Source organism: Gavia stellata, unplaced genomic scaffold, assembly GCF_030936135.1.
Source record: "Gavia stellata isolate bGavSte3 unplaced genomic scaffold, bGavSte3.hap2 HAP2_SCAFFOLD_34, whole genome shotgun sequence".
In the NCBI taxonomy this organism is placed as follows: Eukaryota; Metazoa; Chordata; class Aves; order Gaviiformes; family Gaviidae; genus Gavia; species Gavia stellata.
The window spans coordinates 5,471,928-5,491,196 of NW_026776320.1; the positions used below are offsets into that span (position 1 = coordinate 5,471,928).

The window sequence follows — 19,269 nt, forward strand, 5'->3', positions numbered from 1 at the left end:
ATATAATTTTATATATATATATGCTCATTTACTATATATATAAAAGGATTTAAAAATAAAACCCTCTATCTACTATATTATAAAAGGGAATTTGGAATATAGAAAATTCTAAATAGAGAGAGGGTTTTAAAATACAAAAATAACTCGTGTATGTAGAAATTAAATAAAGGACTTTAAAATGCTAAAAAAAAAGAAAAAGACATGCTTGACAACACAGAGGTGTTTAAAATAGAAAAAGCTCTGAGCGGAGCTGGCTGCACTTTCTATGCGTTACCTGGTAAGTCTAAAGAGGTACAAGCGTAAACGGAGATCTGAGTGTACAGCTGTGTAACCAGATACAAGTGTAAATAGCGAGGTCTGTAAAGATACTCAGGTGTCAAAATACGTAAGTCTAAACTTGCGTGGTCTAAACAGGTAAGTGTTAGCAGGTGTCTGAATAGGTACTCCCATGTAGTGTCAAGAGGCAGGGTCTAAACGGAGCTCTGTTATCTCTACTTACCCTTTTGTCACTCTAAACGTATTGTAGAGAAGTGTAAATAGTTATCTGTGTCGAGACCTGTATCTCTAAAGGGATACCCCAGTGGCAATAGATGCTGTATACAACATAAACACATTCCATAGGTGGGGGCTGCGTGTCAACAGCTCCGTGAGTGTCACAGAATCACAGAATCACTGCGGTTGGAAAAGACCTGTAGGATCATCAAGTCCAACCTGGAAAAAAAAAGAAAAAAAAAAAGAAAAGAGAAAAAAAAAAAAAAGCCAACCACCACACAACAACAACAAGCCACAACACACCAAAAACCAACCCACCCAACACCACACAGCACCATGTCCATCAAGCTACATGCCACAATGCCACATCCACACGCTCCTTGAATACCTCCAGGGAGGGTGACTCTACCACCTCCCTGGGCAGCCTATTCCAATGTTTCACTACTCTCTCAGTAAAGAACTTTTTCCTAATATCTAGCCTGAACCTCCCCTGGCGCAGCTTGAGGCCATTTCCTCTAGTCCTGTCACTAGTCACTTGGGAGAAGAGACCAGCACCCACCTCTCTGCAATCCCCCTTCAGGTAGTTGTAGAGAGCGATAAGGTCTCCCCTCAGCCTCCTCTTCTCCAGGCTAAACAACCCCAGCTCCCTCAGCCGCTCCTCATAAGACTTGTGTTCCAGACCCCTCACCAGCTTTGTCGCCCTTCTCTGGACACGATCCAGCACCTCAATGTCTTTCTTGTAGTGAGGGGCCCAAAACTGAACACAGTATTCGAGGTGCGGCCTCACCAGCGCCGAGTACAGAGGCATGATCACCTCCCTGCTCCTGCTGGCCACACCATTTCTGATACAAGCCAGGATGCCGTTGGCCTTCTTGGCCACCTGGGCACACTGCTGGCTCATATTCAGCCGGGTGTCGATCAACACCCCCAGGTCCTTTTCTGCGGGGGAGCTTTCCAGCCACTCGTCCCCAAGCCTGTAGAGCTGCCTGGGGTTGTAGTGGCCAAAGTGTAGAACCCGGCACTTGGCCTTATTGAACTTCATCCGGTTGGCCTCAGCCCATCGATCCAGCCTGTCCAGATCCCTCTGCAGAGCCTTCCTACCCTCAAGCAGATCAACACTCCCTCCCAACCTGGTGTCGTCTGCAAACTTGCTGAAGGAGCACTCTATCCCCTCATCCAGATCATCAATGAAGACATTAAACAAGACCGGTCCCAAAACTGAGCCCTGGGGGACTCCGCTTGTGACCGGCCGCCAGCTGGATTTCACCCCATTCACTACAACTCTCTGGGCTCGGCCATCCAGCCAGTTTTTTACCCAGCGAAGAGTGTACCTGTCTAAACCACGGGCCGCCAGCTTCTCTAGGAGAATACTGTGGGGAACAGTGTCAAAGGCTTTGCTGAAGTCCAGGTAGACAACATCAACAGCCTTCCCCTCATCCACTAGGCGGGTCACCTGGTCATAGAAGGAGATCAGGTTGGTCAAGCAGGACCTGCCTTTCATGAACCCGTGCTGGCTGGGCCTGATCCCGTGGTTATCCTGCACGTGTCCCGTGAGCGCCCTCAAGATGAGCCTCTCCATAACCTTCCCCGGCACCGAGGTCAGGCTGACAGGCCTGTACTTCCCCGGATCCTCCTTCCGACCCTTCTTGTAGATGGGCGTCACGTTGGCAAGCCTCCAGTCATCCGGGACCTCCCCCGTTGACCAGGACTGTTGATAAATGATGGAGAGCGGCTTGGCAAGCTCCTCCGCCAGCTCCCTCAGCACCCTTGGGTGGATGCCATCAGGCCCCATAGACTTATGAGTGTCCAGGTGGCATAGCAGGTCGTTAACTGCTTCCTCCTGGATCATGGGGAGCCTATTTTGCTCTCCATCCCTGTCATCCAGCTCAGGGAGACGGATACCCTGAGGATACCTGGTGTGGCTGTTAAAGACTGAGGCAAAGAAGGCATTAAGTACCTCAGCCTTTTCCTCATCCTTCGTGACAATGTTCCCCGCCGCATCCAGTAGAGGATGGAGATCCTCCTCGGCTCTCTTTTTGTTGTTAATGTATTTATAGAAGCTTTTTTTGTTGTCCCTCACGACCGTGGCCAGGTTGAGCTCTAGCTGGGCTTTCGCCTTCCTAATTCCCTCCCTGCATGACCTAACGAGGTCCTTGTATTCTTCTTCACTTGCCTGCCCCTTTTTCCAGAGGTGGTAAGTTCTCTTTTCTTCCCCGAGCCTCAGCATAAGCTCCTTGTTCAGCCAGGCCAGCCGTCTTCCCCGCTGGCTCTTCTTACAGCACATGGGCACTGCCTGCTCCTGCGCCTTCAAGATTTCCTTCTTGAAGAAGGTCCAGCCTTCCTGGGCCCCTTTGCCCTTCAGGACCGTCTCCCAAGGGACCCTCCCGACCAGTGTCCTGAACAGGGCAAAGTCTGCCCTCCAGAAGTCCATGGTAGCGGTATTGCTCACCCGCCTCCTTACTTGGCTAAAAATTGAAAACTCTATCATTTCATGGTCGCTAAGCCCAAGACGGCCTCCGACCTTCACTTCTCCCACCAGACCCTCTCTGTTCGTAAACAGCAGGTCAAGCAGGGCACCTTCCCTTGTAGGCTCGTTTACCAGCTGCGTCAGGAAGTTATCTTCCACACACTCGAGGAACCTCCGGGACTGTTTCCTCTTAGCTGTGTTGTACTTCCAGCAGACATCCGGTAAGTTGAAGTCCCCCACAAGAGCAAGGGCTTGCGACTGTGAGACTTCTGCCAGTCGCTTGAAGAACGCTTCATCAGCTTCTATGCCCTGGTCGGGTGGTCTATAACAGACCCCCAGCAGGATATCCGGCTTGTTGGCCTTCCCCCTCATCCTTGCCCATAAGCATTCAACCCCGTCGTGACAATCATCCAGCTCTATACAATCAAAGCACTCCTTGACGTACAGAGCCACGCCACCGCCTCTCCGTCCTTGCCTATCCCTCCTGAAGAGCTTATAGCCCTCCATCGCAGCACTCCAGCCATGCGAGTCATCCCACCATGTTTCTGTGATGGCGACCACGTCATAGCTGCCCCGCCGCACGATGGCTTCCAGCTCCTCCTGTTTGCCGCCCATGCTGCGTGCATTGGAGTAGATGCACTTGAGCTGGGCTATCGGTCTTGCCCCCGACAATGGCATGCCACCCCTAGGCTCACCTCTGGGTAGCCTGGCTTCATCCCCTTCCCCCTTCGAGTCTAGTTTAAAGCCCTCCTGATGAGGTTTGCCAACTTACGGGCAAGGATTCTTTTCCCCCTTGGGGACAGCTGAACACCATCTGCACTCAGCAGGCCCGGTGCCATGGAGACCACCCCATGGTCAAAGAATCCAAAATTCCTCTGGTGGCACCAGTCTCTGAGCCACGCGTTGACCATGTTTGCTTTCTTATTCCTTTCAGTGTTCCTCCCCGCCACTGAAGGGATTGCAGAAAACACCACCTGCGCACCCGATCCGTCAATCAGTCTCCCCAGCGCCTTAAAGTCCTTCTTCATCCCTTTCACGCTTCTTTGCTCTATCTCCTCGCTGCCAACCTGCAAAACTACCAGTGGGTAGTAATCGGTGGGCCGTACCAGACTGGGGAGTTTCCTCGTGACCTCTCTCACCCGGGCCCCAGGGAGGCAGCAGACTTCCCTGTGGGTCGGGTCAGGCCGGCATATTGGGCCCTCCGTTCCCCTCAGGAGGGAATCACCTACAACAACCACCCTCCTTTTTGCCTTGGTAGAGGTGGTTGTGATGCGTGGGGCAGGCTGTCTCGCCCTAGGCAGCCCCGCAGATGGACTTTCGTCCATGTCCTCGTTAGCCTGGCCCTCACGTTCCAGAGCCCCATATCTGTTATGTAGGGGCAGCTGAGAAGGTGAGGGTGAGGGAGGCCGGGAGGGGATTCGCCTGCGGCCCCGAGCAGGGACCTTTTTCCATTCCCCTTTGCCTCCTAGGTCCCCTCCTTCTGCCTGGTGGCAAGAGGGTAAGGGGGCCTCTGCTTCTCGTGGAGCCTCCATCTGCTGCCTTTGCCTCAGGGACGGTAGGGCATGGCTCCACCAGTCTATCTCCCTCTCGCACTCCCTGATACTCCTCAGCCTCTCCACCTCCTCCTTCAGCTCTGCCACCAGGCTGAGCAGATCGTTCACCTGGTCGCACCGCACGCAGGCGTTGTCTCTCTGGTCCTCCGGCGCCAGCAACAGGCTCAGGCACTCCTGGCAGCCGGAGACCTGGACAGCCACGTGCTTGGGCGGGAGCTCCGTCTGGGTCGCCACATTCCTTCTGGCAATGGCTTTCGGCCGAGTGGAGACCATGGCTGGGCCTCTTCTGGGGGGGCAGTGACCACTCGTCCGGAGAGCCTTCAGAGCCAGGAGGGCAGGACTGCGCCCTGCCCGCTCGCCTACCCTGCTCGCCCTGACTGCGCAAACTGACGCGCAAACTGACGCACCACGCCCTTCTGACGCGCCACGTCCTGTTTGCCCGCCCTGTTCGCCGCGCTCCGGGTCGCTCGCGCTCCCTGGGGGCTGCTCTTGTACCCGAGGGCGTTGGAACGCCGCCCCTCTAGTCCCCGCCCACGCTGAGTCAGAGCTGCCGCTCCTCAGGAGCTCGTCAGGAGCTCGCGCTGCCGGCTCGGGGTGGGGGGGGCGGTGTGGGGGTGGGCTGGGGCACCCTCTCTCTCCCTGAGCTTTCGCCTTCGCCGTTAGCCGCCCTAGGAAGGGTCCCCCGTCGCGATCCTCTGCTCCGGAGCCCTTCGCCTCGGTGGCTTCGCCGAAATGTTTAAGGTAGAATTGCACTTTATATATTTTTATATAGCCTATAGTAAAAGCCTGGAAGAGTCAAGAAACTTACCATTATGCCACCAACTACACGACACCAGGTGTCAGAATTAGAGTTTTAGCTTACCGTCACATTAAAGGTATATGACATGCAATCAGATTCTAGTTTACCCTCCTCTTTCCAAATAAAACCTAAACGTTCAGCTGCAGTTCTGATTTCTCCCTGCTTTATACTGTATTTTTGCAAATGTTCTTTCGTGCTGAAGGGCCCAACCCCTGGTGCTCAGGGGTTAATTGGAAAGCCTTTGACCCCTCAGAGGCATTCAGGCAGATTTCTTGAAAGGAGAATGGCAATCACACGCTGTCAGCTTTGATTTCATTAAATGCAAAACTGACTATGTAAGGATTTACGTTACACAAAAGGTAGATTTCTACCCCCGAAGAGTAATTTTGGTTGCTAGTCAAACTTCTTCCCTGCTTCCCCCTGGGAAGAAAGTCTGTGGAGAAAAGCATTGCACAGATCACAAGAAAGGCAGGAGAGTTCCTGGAAGAACATTTCCCACTAGTGTGGGACGTGTCTGAACCGTTTGTTTAAAAAAAGCATGACCCAGAGGCTTGTAAGCAACATGTGGACAGAATGTAATTAATCAGGAGTGAAAACTAAGGTAGAATTCTTCTGCTCTCTCTCGTCTTCCACCTCAGAACAGCAATGGGAAGAGATCACTGCACTAGATGTCGTCGTGGTACTCCCCGTACTTTGCTGTGACAGGTTCCTCAAGATGAACTGCTGCACCACCCATTAAGGCAAATGCTGGGTACATTATGCCAGAGCAGTCCACCTCGCACTCATAAAGGCATTTCATACGGCCTGCGTCGTAGAACCCCACCTTGCCTTTGTCACAGTCGAGGCAGATGCCCAAGCACGATGGCAGGGGAAGGATTCTGCTCGCTGGATCCTTGGGGGCAGCAGGTGTTGTGGGGATAAAGAACTTCTTCATGCCTAAAGTGACCAGTGTGAAAGGCTGTGGTGAGTCAAAGAAGGCATCTTCACTCCCACTGTCATGACCACTGTCTTGCTCGTATCTAGAACAGAAAAACAACCATTTGCTTTTGTCAAATTCTGAAGGGGGATCAGTGATGTGAACTGGAGAAAACATTTTTGTAAGACAAGAAACACCACATGGTCACCTGCAACACCTTGTGGGGTAAAAATATACCTAAGCCAGGAGGGAAGACGCATTTAGTAGGTGGAGAACACTCACTTGGGCCACTTCAGACAATAAATAACAGCTAAACACTAACGAGGACAAGACCACAGAAGGCTTTACTAAGGAGCGGATGTATCTAAATGTACTCATGCTAGGTAATCATTAATGAACCTACAGGTATAGCAAATTAGTTAACTTGAAAAGTAATTTAGCGACTATGACTAATGATTACAGACAAGCTATGTTTAACTTCATTTACATAATGTTAAATGACACGAGTAAATACATTTAACATGACTGTTGTCCTATGAGTTTTCCTCACCACTGCTGTATTACGTTGTCTTTAAAATTCACAACACAAAAAGTAGTGGTTTAAGTTTTTGGTTTGGTGGTTTGGTTTTTTTTAAAGTGCTCTGCCTGGAGGTTTCCATGAACCCCTGTTTCCCAGCTGGTTACTGGGGAAAGTTTGTGGCCAGATTTGTTCAGTCTACATGCTTTTGCCCCCTACTTCTGTCACCAGATGAAGACACACTGGAGAAGCACACATTCTTCTGTGCCGACAATCCCTAGCTAGGTTTGCATTTTTGGGATGTCTGGGGGGAGATTGGATTTGTGTCAGCCAAAGTTTTCCAGGTATTTGTGTGGATAAGGAAAAAGAAATCAGGAAATCAGGATCTAATTTCTCACTTTGCAAAAAGCCTCCGTCTGGCTTTAAGCAGCTCAAGACACAGGCGTTCTTACACTTTCAGTATGTTACACAGGAGGAAGCTGATACATTTTTTACATTCCTGAAAAAGTTAAGAGTCCTCAGGAGATAGCTTCCCAGCCTGCAGTTCCTAGACACATCCAGGCTTACTACAACCATACTTCAGAGCTGAAATCTTTTTATTGGTTTGTCCACTGTACTTTGGCTTGGGATCAGTAGCACTCCAGTACCATATGCAAGTGTATAGCCTGGGATAAGCCAGTGACTTGGAATCCACCGTGACGCAAGCTACAGCAAAGATACACAGATACACACAGTGAACATTGTACCTCTGAATGGCTGCCAAACCTAGTATGCTAAGGAAATTAAGGCAGAGTCTTACTAGTGACAATTAAACATTGCTTCAATCTTGCAAGTGATGCTTTTTTTTTACCTTCTTGCTTTAACTGGCACATCTTGACATCTGTAGGAACCTCATTTCTTTCCCAAAAAGAATGAAAATAGGACTCTGGATAATTACAACACCTTTCTGCTAATAGCAGGGGATGAACAGGACAACCTGCTTACAGCATATCCTTCAAGCTACTTTCCACTAGTTAGGTTCACCTTGTGTACTAATTGCGACCAGACTCACTCTTAACTTATTTTTTAAAAAGCCATCTCCTTATATAAAACATGTATTGAGCAAGAGTCTGCAATTTACCTTGGGCTGGTCACATCATGGGTATTATGGAACAATTTCTGTATCTGGTTGCTAGAAACAACTCCCACTTTCACCAGGTATGAATAGGCTTCCACACGAAAAGCCCAGACGTGCTTCCCTTTGGCAATCCCGGTGTCGCCAATGATGTAATCCAGGGTTGTGTAGCATCCGACCTGCATGCGCTCAGATCCCAGCAGTAGAGGAAATCCAGCCCTGCTTTCCACAGAGGTTCTTCCTGGGTTCAGCAGGAGATGTTCACTGTTGTACCCACATTTGTCATCAAAAAGAAAACTGAAAACTGAAAAACAGTATCCAAAAAAATTTCCTCTTAGTTAAGTATTTGGCCTTCTGTGCTTATAAACTACATTTTAAGTCATGCTGGCATCAGAATTTCTCACTTTTAAAGGCTACCGGGAACGTCATGCAAGCTAAAACGGTCTCAGCACGCCACCTACTTAACCTGTTTGTTAACAGTGCTTCTAAACATTTACGCAACCGGTAACAGTAGAGTAGAAGTCTGGGAACTACTGGAAACCACCTACAGCTCTTAACACCGACAGACACAGATTCAACACCTTGTGGACAGAAGAAAACCCAATACCTGGAGCTGGAGGCGTACGCAAAATAACTTCTCGGCTCCAAGGGCTACAGATGGACCCTTTATATCCTCGAACTCTAAAGGCATAGGAGCTGTCATCATCAAGATCAGATATTACTTTGCTCTTGCTGCAAACTTTGATCTCCTGCCACGTCGCACTCTCCTCTTCTCTATTAAGCTTACGATACTCAAGAACATAGATATCAGCTGAGTCTGTCTTCCCAGGGCATTCCCAGCTGATCAGAGCTTTGTTGTACATTCTGCTCTGCTCTTCATTGATTTCTGGTATTTCTAGACCTGGAATGCCAGAGATTCAGGAGAAAAAAACCCTCAAATTCAGATATATGTTGTTTTAGAATTAACCATACAAGCCCTTTGTTGAGTGGCTATAGCACTTGGGGGGGGTGGGGGTGGGGGCAGAAATCTGACTCAATCAGTTAAAGAGTACAGATGAGGATGGTTCCATTCATGCACTTACATAAATCCCTTACTTTCTGTTTTTACTTCGAAAGTTGTATCATTTATTTTTGCTGGCAGCTAAAAAAGCATCTAAAAGCCTATTCTTTTCTGTCATGTTAACAAAAAGCTTCTAGGAAGACCTAGTATTCCTTAACTACAATGTTTTGGAAGCCAATGTAAACTGGTACTGAATGCAACGGCATCTTAGCTTCTTTTTCAAAGCTGAAGCTAGCATTGCTGCCAGGTAATGCCTTGTGGATCACAGAGACAGAAGGGACAATGCAAGTCACAAGACTGAGTTCTGCAGCTGCAGCCCTGCATAAGTTTTGCCTCTTTCCAGAGAAGCCCTTCAAGTCGTAACTTGAGAAAGACCTGATGCTCTCGCAATTTACCATTGGAATGGAAGGACAAGTCACCAAGGATCTCTTCTTGCTTAGCTATGTCCACCACAAAGTCTTCAAAAGTAGTTTCAGCTGCTGGCCTGAAGCTCTTCAGAGATTCAGTAGCTTTTTGGATTCTGAAAGCACAGAAGCAAAGGGATGGCAGAACAGAGAAAAGGGAATTCACATGTGTGCATTCCTTAAACTAAAAATGCTAGGTTTTGCTTTATAAAAAGTGCTGTTTTCATGTACTTACTGATGTCTCCCAGAAATTTCTGTCTCTCTAGACAGAATTCAAATGCAAAATTTAAGGTCTTTTGTACATCAGTGTAAAGGTATCAGTGTAAAGATAATGAAGAGGTAATCGTTCAGCTGGTAGAGCATTTTAACAATTTGGGGCATTATGTTCAAAGAACAAAACAGATGTGAAGCGCTAATGGAGAACAGCTATTAAGATCAAAGACTTTAAAGCCAGAAGAGACCTGTTAGATTAACTTGCAAATACCCGATACAATCTCTGAGCAAAGGAATGTGTCAGTGAGCTGAATGGGCTACCCTTCCAGTGCAGTCCTACTGAACAAGGCCACGTGTTGTCACAGGACAGAGCCCCTCCTGACTGCTGTTTCTTAACGCACACTGTAATGCAGCAATTTCTACTGAACGGTACTGGGACCATCTCTGAGCCTTTGCAATACAAGGTACTGCATTCAGTACTTTGCTAGCAGGTGTCAAAAGAATATGACTGACCAGACATCCTGGAACAGTATCTGTACTTCAAACAGAAGATAATTAAGATACCTGTCATGAAGCTGTTTTGCTGTTTGAACAAAACAAGATGGATCAGTTTCTTTAAGCACCTCTTGAGCATATCCTACAAGGCCATTATTTTCCAGGAGCCCTTGATATTCCTCTGCTTGCGTTTGCAATTTTTCCAGCCTTAAATTCTTAGACGTTTCAATTGCCCTAAGAGCTGCGGACTTTTTCTCTTCTAGGACATGAGATAATTTCTCAAAGCTCTGAGATGCTTCTTCTTTAGCTCGTTCACTGTTGCACTAGGAGGGAACAAAAGACATTTTAGACAGGTTCCACAGCACTGTGGCTGTGTACAGAAACATACCTCAAGTTGTTCAAGGTATCACAGCAATCTAGTCATCCATTTGACAGACAAGACTAATGAGCTTTGTTATGCCCATCAGCACTGAAAATGTGATCAGCACTGCACCCAAGCTAGTAAGCGTTTACTGGATCAACACAGAGAACGAAGAGCAGGAAAGTATTCCTCTGATTATGTCTTGAGTTACGCATAGCATGTGTCTAAACAGCTCATGGAAAAGCACTGTAAAAACAGGTCAGTTTCTGAAGTCTTCATGCCCAAGAGCTAGGTGCTCCTCCACCTTCCCCAACCACACTGAGATGGGGGTCCAGCCCAGCTTCTCACATATGCCCTCAGAACTGCAGGGTCACCTCTAACTAGTGCCCTGGATAAAAGGAACTACAAAGCACAGAGACAATCTTTATCAAGATACAGGCAGGGCCAGGAGCTCCTGCAATTTCTGCCATTGTGTTTTTCAGCTTGTAGGTGAGCTCCCAGGTCTGACTCTTCTGCAGGGAGATTTTACTCTTCATTCTGACTTTATTGCAACATCCTCAAGGCGGCAAACAGCCAGTGTAAATTGTGAAGCACCGTTAATACACAAGAGCTGTAAGTCTAACCCACCTCTCTTTGATTAAGGTATCAAACAAGCTTTCTTTCAATTAAATTTACAGCAGCACCCAAAACTTAACTTCCCTCTGTATGTTGCCCATATTTCCAACACTGTCAGGATTAGGTCTTACCATTTGTGATTCAGGACTAACACAAACTGTTCAGAAATTGTTTTACTGGCTAACTGAAAAAAGCCAAAGGATTTGAAACACTTCAGTGAAAACAGTTTGAGTCTCTGCTGTGTCCCTGCAAGGGCTATCCCCAGACAACACGGAAGACACTCTTACCTCTGTTTCTTTCAGCAGCAGATCCAGCTGTGTGATGTGAGCTTTCACCTGGCTCTCCTTACTGATGAGGTACTCAATATCTTTTGAAAGCTTCTCCTGTTAAAACAACACAGCGAGCTAGCAGAAGAAGGGTATCCCACCCAAACCGACAACCAGCACAGGCAGGTCATCCAGCTAGCACTCGCTTTATCTAGGTACAAGGACAACAGCCTGCCACCAGTTATGAGCAGCAACCCTGCAGAGAATTGCTCAGTGACCCGCAATGACTGCACAGGGACATCAGGCCACTGATGTGGGCAGGACTGGGGGCACAGCCTCTAAGGACAAGAGGTAACAGCCTCTAAGGACAAGAGGTAACAGCCTCAGCTGGCTCAGTCTTCCCCAGCCACAAGTGTCACCTTCTCTTAGGCTAGGAACATGAGGCTTCAGGACGTTACTAAAACTTACAGAAAAGCCACGTTAGTTATTAACTCATTTGTAGTAAGATTTGCTAGAAGAATGAGTGGTTCAAAGCATGAACTTATGAGTGTCCCTGCATTTCCTGACTTGCAAGAGTTAACAGCTGTACAGGAAAAGCCTTGCAAACAGGCAAGGAGGCCAAAGAGCACAAGGCAGGCTGGTCTGGTCTTCCCCCCCCCCTGCCCCCCCCTTTTTTTTTTTTCTTGTGAGCAAGAGAGGAAGAGAAGGAAGAAGAGGAGGTAGAAGCAATCATTCTTTAACAACAAAGCAATGTTTGCAAGTCTTCCCTGTTGTACTGCGAATTAACAGCTATGCAACTTCGGAAACATACAAGGTCCCAACAGATACTTCCAATGCAAATTTTTCAGGAGTGCTTCTGAAGTATCAGCTAATCCAAGCCACAAGGACACTTACCTGAAAAAAGCTAGATTGTAAAGTAGAAACTGCTTAAACCTTTTGCATTGGTCAGTACTGCTATACTTTAGTTGGCTAAAACAAGGTGGAAGGACTTTTAAGAGGTTATGTTTCACGCCTCATAGAAAATACAGTTTCTCAGAAGTGCGCTATGTCACACTAATATAGATATTAACAGATGTTGCACAACAGCATGCCTCATGACTGGTTCACTGTCCTCTAAACACACATCCTGGCTTCCTGCCACAGGGAGTTTGCCCTTACACCAGAAGCTCAGTACTTTTCCCCTTCTTAAGGCCAGGTCCAACAATATTTACTTTTACCTTAAGGGTTTTGTAGGCAGTTCTCATGGTTGTTACTCTATGGTTTGCATGACATCCACCCAGTTTACAAAGATGACAAACAGGCCTTCTGCAGATTTCACAGTACATGTTTACCCTCTCCATTTCATGTTCTGGACACATCACAATCTGAAAAAAAAAGAGAGCAGAGAGAATGCAGGTGTACTTCCAAAAACTGAGGTGGCCAACAAACCATCAAAACACTAAATCACCCCACAGCAGCATCTGATTTCATCAGTGGATTCTTTATATTCAGTTTATCTTCCACCTTTTATATTTGTCTATGCCAGTGAAAGCCAGCAGATGAACACACACAGTTTCACGAGGTTCACAGTGAGTAAACCTGTAGCGATGTCTGTGTACACATCATGTAGCCTCCATACTGCAATCAACCATTTTGCTAATCCCTGAAGTTGTTTGCGTGCCTCAAGCTCCCTACACTCCTGTTCAGAGCTGTAAATGCAATATATAACACAGCCACGCTGCCAAATTTAACTGTGTCCATGCCAGCATCTCTTGAAACAACTACGAACTGTCTTAAGGCAGGAGTTGACATAATACTGTAATGATTTAAATTTAAGCTAGACTCTGATCAGCCACATAGCCATTGCTCTTGGAGCAACAGATGAAATGCAGCCACACCCCCAGTCACAGTCATTTTAAAGAGAAAAGGCTCCAGTGTTTCATTTTTTCTGTCTGACACCAATTACAAGTTGTTCATGCTGAGCGTTAATTCCAGTACCAGCTTAAACAGCATTGCGAAAAAGCTGGTGTTTGCTAAAAGTAATCTTTCAAAAATTGAACACGTTGAAGTAACTGCTCGAAGAGGCAAAAAAAGTGCTGCTCAACTCCAAGCTCAAGCAACAGATAAAACCGTCTAAAAGGGGGTGGGTGGGTGTGGGTGGGTGTGCTTGTGCACATGTGTGCGCGTGTGTTTTAAAAAAAAAGAAATGCTTTGCCTCGTTCCAGAGCACTGAAAGACATTTGGGTCCATCTACTCCATGTTACCAAAGAGAAGCTCTTGAGAAAGCTTTTCAGTGTCATGTCAAGGAGGAGAACACGACATCAGTGCCAACAGTCAAGCTTTAAAAGCATCATCTTTTAACACACGCACACACATACAAGAAAGGACAGGAAAGGGCTCAAAAATAGAAGTGAGTAGCATAAATATGGACACACTAAGCTAAAATTGCAAACCATCTCTGAAACCAACTCTCAAGCCCCAAATGTTATCTTAGTCTATGGTGAAAAGCCCAGAGACACCAGTCTCGCTAGCACCTTGGTACATAAGACTGTCATTCAGCAGAATATGCAATAAGCTATCCCATTGTCATTGACTGCTGGATTCGGGGGGAGGTGCGAGGAGAGAAGGAAACTTCCAGGAGAATCATCTGCGCAGGCAGACATGTTCAAAACTGCAGTCATGCTGTCAGCAAGAACAAAAGCTTATGGTTCACTCAATGAATAACAGCAATAGTCAAAAAAGGAACAACGGTCCCAAAAAGCAACTACCATTGCACAGATATGTCTGAAGCTATATGCAAATGCTGCAACCCAAATTCTGTAAGATACGGGATACTTACCTTGGGTCTGAAGTTGGTGGTTGGTCCTACATGTTTATGTTGGGCTTTCACAGTTCCCCAAGGATGGTGTATTTTGAAACATTCGTTGCAATAGCTTGCCCTGCAGTCCATGCAGCTCTTTGTGGCCTCTTGAGGTGGAGGTTTGCAGAAATCGCACATAATAGCAATGGCTGCCCTGGCTGCCTGTCTGTATCTTTCCACAATGGTTTCCAAAGTAAAGTTGCGAAATAAGCCATTGATGCCACGTTCTCCGAGATCAGTATCCCGCTGGCAACCCGGACAAGGAAACAGACTCGATCTAGGAGTCAGTGAATTACGTTTTCTGCCTGTGTAGACACCAAATCCTGATTTAGGAGGAGTGTAAACAGAAGAGGTTTAGATTTTAAAGGGAGAAGCACAGGAATTTATGAACCAATTTCAAACTATCCTAGCACATCATCCAAACCAGTACAATACCAATTCATATGCACTCTGCCAAGCCAAAGAGAATACATTTGCCATGACAAGGTAGTGTAATGTCTGAGTTCAGGGGGCATTACAAACTACTACTCTAAAACTTAATTCTATGGTAAGGTTAATTTAGCTATTCCAATCCTATCTTCTTCGTCTAGTTTTGCATGCACTCAAGCCGCAGCCTTTCAAAAGACTAAACACAAAACCTTCCGGAAACCAGTTGGTTTTAGGCTAACTGGCTGCCCACATAGAGAGCAACAGCTTCGTAACACGCTGAAGTGTAAGATGTCTATTCCCAGAGTGAGACTGGTTATTCCCAGACAAATATAGCCAACTTGGAGCTCCCTGAAGTTTGCTTTGGCCGAGTCAAACTTATCTGGCTTACCCCAAGAGGCATCATAAAAATATAAAGAGGAAAACAAGAGAACTAGATATCACCAGTATGAAATCTCAGCCAAATCATTCAGTCAAAATACGTAGAGGCTGACTTGGCCCTTGCTGAACGGCCTTGATAAAGGAGGGCTGCTAAGTAAGCCCCGCACACCAAAGGGGATGCTGAGACGGTTATGTCTGAGAGATTCCTCTACCTTGAACAGGGGAACCACAGATCTGCATGGTTACACAAGGGTACAGCTTATCTCTTTTCATTTCAAAAGGGGACAGTAGAGAAGCTGCCCTCCTACGAAACAGCTATGCACAAATTTCCCCTCTTCTCCAAAATAAAGTGATCCAAGGCTCAAGTAAAGTCGCAAGCCTAGGGATTCTTTGGAGCCTGTTCCAGGGGATGGCTCACACAGACCCAAAAACTATTTCCAGGGTAACATTCTTGAGGCTATCAAACAGAGAGTGCATCCCCATGTCTCACTCATGAACCCACAGGGCACAACTATCAAAATTAGTCCTTTATGTATTACTGAAGCAGGTTAAGCCAGTGTTTAGGCTTAACATGTATCCTCTCAGCCTCCCCTTACAAAGAAATAAAAAACCATTCTCTCGAGCTGGAGCATGGTTTTAAGATCCCCTTGAGATGACTGCATGTTGGTATAACTAATTTGTAAATAGAGGTATGACTTCAAGCTGAATTCTTAGTGTTGAAATTGGTTCTTCTTCAGAAAGTGAAATTTGGTCCCATCTGTATTTAGTGAGGATCTTCCCATCAGAAATGTTGATGCTTCATTTCTTTTTGAAGTGTCCTTTGATGCTATCCAAAAGACACTTGCCTTGTGTCACTCTTCTGTGGGTGCTTCACCCAACAATCCAAAACCTCCCTACCTCTCACGCCCTTTCCAGTCTCTTTAAAAAAACAAACCAACACTCCTGTAAGAAACTAGTTCCTTTAAAAATCTTCAAAATGTACCCCATGGTAGTTATGCATCACTATCAGCTAAGAAGCCACAACCAGAGCATGAATAAATGTCAGTCTCAAACTCAGCTGGTCTCATGCTTTTCTGTAGGTTCTGAGCAGAACAGCTAGACTGCATTAACAGAACAGTATGGGTGACATCTAGTAGCATCTAAATGTCAGGTTCCCAAGGGAGCTCTGCCTCCTCTGTGCACAGCGTGGACGGTGCCACAGCACTGCCTGCGCACCCCATCGTGCTAGATCACTATTTCTACTGCCCGACAGAGAGCAAGCTGGAGGGCAGCTTTCCACGGAAGATTAAGGATTACCTCCTTACTTACACTGCTGAAAGCAGCATGGGGGGCCTGGTCCCCACGCACAGCCTGTCTGATACTGCCACGCTTGGCAAGCCACAGTTCTCACAAGGAGGCCAGGTCACCCACGGTGCGCCCACCACTCCTTAGGCACCCAACCTGGTGCCCTGATGTCCACGTTGTAAAACCACGTAGTGGACAGCTGCAGCGGAAACCGGTGACCGCTTCAGTCCATGCATACAATGCCGTGACAGAACATCATGCTTACTGAGGAAAAAAGGGACTAGACTTGGATTTGGGAGATGGCAGTCACCAGTGGGCTCTCTTCATTCAAACTTCACATAACGCTGCAGGTAGAGAGAGCTGAGAAAGCAGCTGAAATGTATGCAGAGCTAAACAGTGATTGTGGGGCTGTGCACCCCATATCCAGAAAACAGGACTGTAATGAAGACAACTAGTTATTTCGTTTGGGGATTCCCTCAAATGATGCAAGTCTCAACCTGCCAAGCTACAGCAAACACAGCATTTGCTTATCAAACTGATCCTGAAAGAGTACCAGTACTAACAACTCAAGAGTTGTTTAAAAGAAGTGGGTGAAATAAAATATTTGAGCTTTGAGAACTGGGAAGGGGATGATGAACGTTAGTAACATACGAAATACAAGACACAGCTTTAGGGTTTGTCTTGTGGGCGACTCTTCCAGATCACTGCGGACTGCAGTTTTAAAGTGGACAGTTACGTCAGAAGGAAGCCTAAAAGCCAAGATGAGGTTTCTTTCAAGAAGTACTTTCGATGTATCTGTGTAAAAGAACAACTCATCTGTGGATTACACAACAGCTGTAAGAATCTTTCTAGTGTGACATCACAAAGAGCATGAGGAGTGCTCCTTAAAGCTTCCAGAGCAGACCACACTGGAAGAGGCGGTTAGCGCAGTCTTCTTACAGTCAGCTGTCTCCCAATTCTGCAACCGTGCAATAACCATCATCTATGGAAAATGATTTATTGTAAGCGTAATGAATTGGGTAGGACAAAACCATCATTTGCAAAGTCTGCAGAGGCTCAGAAGGAAGTCGAACTACTCAATTTAGGCTGGCCGAAACCTGAGAGAACCACCTCAACAGTACCACTGACAGGCAATAAAACTGCTGAAATCTACACCTCAACATCGACGCTATTGAACATGATGCTACTGCATCTCAATGTAACTGAAATACAGGAATAAACAAATACAATGGTTACAAAGATTTACAGGACGCCACAAAGACTGATCTATTATATATGAAATAGAGTGCACTGTCCTTAAAAATATTCCCATTGTTCTTGCCACAGAATGAACAAGACTCGCACTATCCCTAAGTCATCTCTTTAACTGCATCAGGAGTACCGGGAAGACATTTTACCAATGCAGACGCAATTCGGCTCAAGTCAGTCGAACACATAAAATAAGGAAAACACGCAAAAATTCCGATACGTACCTGATCTACTAATCCTGTCCATGCTGGAAGAAGAGCTTTGAATTTGAGGGCTACTCTGATTAGAGGATTCAGAGCCTCCATCAGCAAAAGAGTCTTCAAGTGCAGAGAGTATTTCTTTCACACATTTGTGACAGACATTGTGCTGGCAAGGAAGGATCAGTGGATGGGTAAATAATTCCTTGCATGCTGGGCAGATGAGCTCTCTTTCGATACCCTTAATGGTAACCTTCATGACAGAAAGAGGGAAAAACAAGTGTAAGTGCAGAAAACGTGAGCCAGCAAGACTTACTGCACAGCTGTATGTCTGTATGTCACAAAAGCCCAGCTCTCTAGAATAATCGTTCTATTCTAGAATCGCACATTCTAGCTGGTTTGAGGCTTTCCGCTGGTTAACGCTGCAAACAAATCTCAATTAACATTTATGAAAGCACTGACAACATTCCTTTCAACTGAAATGAACACCGCCACTAGGCAAACTCGGTTCATCTTTAGGTCATGTCTGCCTTGCAGGGGAGGAAAGGAGAGGAGGGGAGTAGTCTTAATTCCACTCAAGGACCTAGTGAAACGAAAGCAACCATACTTCTTAACAATAGGAATCCATATGTTTAACTCAGCTCGCTCGCTCGCTTTTCAAGAAGGGGGGGTGGGGGAGGGAGAAAAAAGAAATTAAGTGTCAGACTGGTTAAACAACAGGCTTTCCCGCCGTGTAATCCACATTTAGGCACTGGAACTGCCTTGACTTCGTTAGGCTAATAGTTCCAGTCCGGAACATTATCTGTTTGTTTATTTATTTCCTGCACAAAGAGCCGCCCGTGGATCTGCGCAGCTCTTCAGTAATTTAATGACCCCACAGCCATCTGGCACTGCGCTCCGCTCCTGCTCTGACAGTATTGGCTTCGGCTATGTTCACTGAGGGAAGTGTTATATGGATCTTTCAAACATCATCAAGAGGAAAAGACTACTTTTTCAGAAGCATAATATATCACCTACTACTGTTGGGGTCTTTCCCATGCTGTTCTACTGGGTTTATAAAATACCTTACGAGCAGCAACTCTTTTGCGCAGCAACGTGTCTGTAAGATCCTGCCCCAAAAAATCATCAGAAATTGAGACATATTTGGGGCATCATGAGTCATAAAAGGTATACAGTCGAGGTTGGGAGCAAATCTGGGGAGTGAGTGAGACTATTTTTACTTATTACCTCGCATTTGGCACAGCTGGATGGGTCATATGGCAGCTTATGCAGTCACCATGCACATTACCTTTTAAAAACTTGACAGCTACAATGTGGTTACCCTTAAAAAGCATTCTTCTCCTTTTCCTCTTCCCCCTCCCTCTGCATCTGTGCTCCTGAAACAGCTACCTGGATCTGCTTCCTGTCATTTTGAGTTCCTCCTGTTCCTATTCCGGTCATTGCACTGTGTTTTGGCAGCTGTTTTCTGACAATCTCCTTTGCCTCAGGAGCAGCAGAGGTATGCTGGTCTTAAAAAAAAAATAAAAAAATCTTCCCTGCACATTAGACTTCACGTAGGGTAGACCTCAAACAAATGCTTCTCCCATATTTTTCCCTATCTTTCTGTGTACTTTAAAAGCATT

General features: G+C 46.4%; 1 protein-coding gene across 1 annotated transcript; it reads right to left on the reverse strand.

Annotated features, from left to right (window-relative positions):
- Positions 1-5,975: 5,975 nt before the first annotated feature.
- Positions 5,976-17,897, reverse strand: LOC132320890 (E3 ubiquitin-protein ligase TRIM36-like; the record flags this gene model as incomplete). The annotated part of the gene is made up of 9 exons (XM_059834523.1): positions 5,976-6,330; positions 7,865-8,162; positions 8,466-8,759; positions 9,314-9,438; positions 10,100-10,353; positions 11,294-11,389; positions 12,490-12,636; positions 14,091-14,412; positions 17,671-17,897. Coding segments are annotated over 9 exons (2,118 nt in total), but the record flags the coding sequence as incomplete, so codon positions are not given.
- Between the last annotated feature and the right edge of the window lie 1,372 nt (positions 17,898-19,269).